Below are 1,868 nucleotides of genomic sequence, written 5' to 3' on the forward strand. Positions count from 1 at the left end.
AGAGACAGAAAGGGCCACATAAACCAGAGACTTCACAGCCTGAGACCAGAAGAACTAGATGGTGCCTGGCTACCACCAATGACTGCCTGGACAGGGAATACAACAGAGAGTCCCAGATGGAGCAGGAGAAAGATGGGGTGCAGAACTAAAATTCTAGTAAGAAGACCAGACTTAATGGTCTGACTGAGACTGGAGGAACCCTGGAAAGCACGGCCCCTGGATTCTCTATCAGTCCAAAACTAAAACAATATCTTAGGCCAGCTCTTGAGACAGGGATTGGACTGTGGGACATAAAGTGATACTCGTGAGGAGTGTGCCTCTTAGCTCAAGTAGATACAAGAAACTAAATGGGCAGCTTCTGTCCAGAGTTGAGATGGGAAGGCACAGTGGGTTAGGAGCTGGTTGAATGGACATGGGGAATCAGGGGTGGAAAGGAGGAGTCACAGTATGGGGAGAGCAATTAGGGTCACATAACAATGTATGTACAAATTTTTTATGGGAAAAATTAAAAAGATAAAGTAGTATAAAAAAATAAAATAAAGAAATCTTCCTATTGTTGAAACCAGCGGGGCTGCAAACGAAAAACTTCCGGATCCTTGAAAGGACATGGTTCCTACCCAAGAGTATTTGGCTCGACCTAAACCCGTCAACGTCCCTCTGCTAGCTAGAATCCAGGGGAACCGCCAGCCCTGCGCACCTGTGGGACCTGCGACCGCAAACCCTCTCCTCTGCACCTTGCGTTGCTGGGTCCCAGCAAGTGCCTTCACAGAGGAAATAGCCATCCAGGAGCCTGGACACATCCGGCTCTGCAAAAAGAGCGGCGCTGCCACCAAGGAGATGCCCCCGGCTAGGCTTCGGCAATCCTAGCGAAGATGCAGACGAGAAACCTCCGGCTCGGTGCGCGGATCGGGGAGCCTCGACGGACAAAACGCTGACACGGAGCGCCTGACGGTGCTGGGAACCAGCAAGAGGCAGCATGAATCAAACAGACAGTGGGGAAGACACCGAGAAACGTCCGGTCTGCGAACCCACCGACGCGGGCGCTGCGCTTCCGCGGGTTGTGGCGCAGTGCTAGGAGCGAAAACGCCTCCGGACATCGACAACATCACGCGACGAAGCCATTCCCGGCAGCCTGCGAATTTGGGGCAGTGGCACCACCGAGCCGAGGCGGGAGAGCGGCGTCGCTCCGAAGTTCCCCGCTGTCAGAAGTCTCGGTGTCCAGCTGTCTGTCGCCGGGGCCAGCGGGCCAGTTCGGGGGAAATTGCTGCAGCCTGCTTCTACCGGGTTCCTCCGCTGGGACCACCTCTCCTGCAGGTGCCCGTGGCGTCTGTGTCCCTGGCCGAAAGACCTGAGCGAGCGAGGCTGAACTTGTTTCCACGGTGCTCTGCGCTACGGGAAAGAGTCCGTTTTGCGGGTAGACCCAGTGCAGCCGCCAGGGAGGCCTGGAAAGCAGTTCCGGGCTGTCCCGTGAGGGCTCTCCGAGCTTGGGATAGAAAGGGAGCGGCCGTGGCCCAGAATCTTCTGAGCTCAGGATTGGCAGAGGCAGTGGTTCCGGCGAGTCGTCTGCGGAATCCCAAGCCTGCCTCACGCGGTCAAGAAAACTGTGCTCCATCGCAAAGGTAGCCTCCAATGAGAACACAAGCCTTTGAGGTATGGACTAGGCAAGTGTTCAGCAGTCCCACCAGCCCCGGTATTTATCTTCTCGCGGACTCGTGGGCGGACCCAAGCCAGACAACAGAAAGAAAATCGGTTAAAAAAGGGACTGAATTGCTGGGCGGAGGGCTGTGGGGACCATGGTCTCGGGGAACATCTAGCTCAATTGGCATGACACAGCTTATAAAGACAATGCTCTACAGTCTACCTTGGTG

At 55.3% G+C, this 1,868-nt stretch overlaps 1 protein-coding gene across 1 annotated transcript in view; it reads right to left on the bottom strand.

Moving 5' to 3' along the window:
• ANXA2R (annexin A2 receptor) overlaps window positions 1–1,612 on the bottom strand; it is an 11,637-nt gene extending 10,025 nt beyond the window's left edge. Inside the window, 4 exon segments of the mRNA XM_004388457.2 lie at window positions 698–806; window positions 888–954; window positions 1,033–1,198; window positions 1,201–1,612. Coding sequence (XP_004388514.2) covers window positions 698–806; window positions 888–954; window positions 1,033–1,198; window positions 1,201–1,612 — 754 coding nt within the window.
• Between the last annotated feature and the right edge of the window lie 256 nt (window positions 1,613–1,868).

This window comes from Trichechus manatus, unplaced genomic scaffold, assembly GCF_000243295.1.
Source record: "Trichechus manatus latirostris isolate Lorelei unplaced genomic scaffold, TriManLat1.0 scaffold00212, whole genome shotgun sequence".
Classification (NCBI taxonomy): domain Eukaryota; kingdom Metazoa; phylum Chordata; class Mammalia; order Sirenia; family Trichechidae; genus Trichechus; species Trichechus manatus.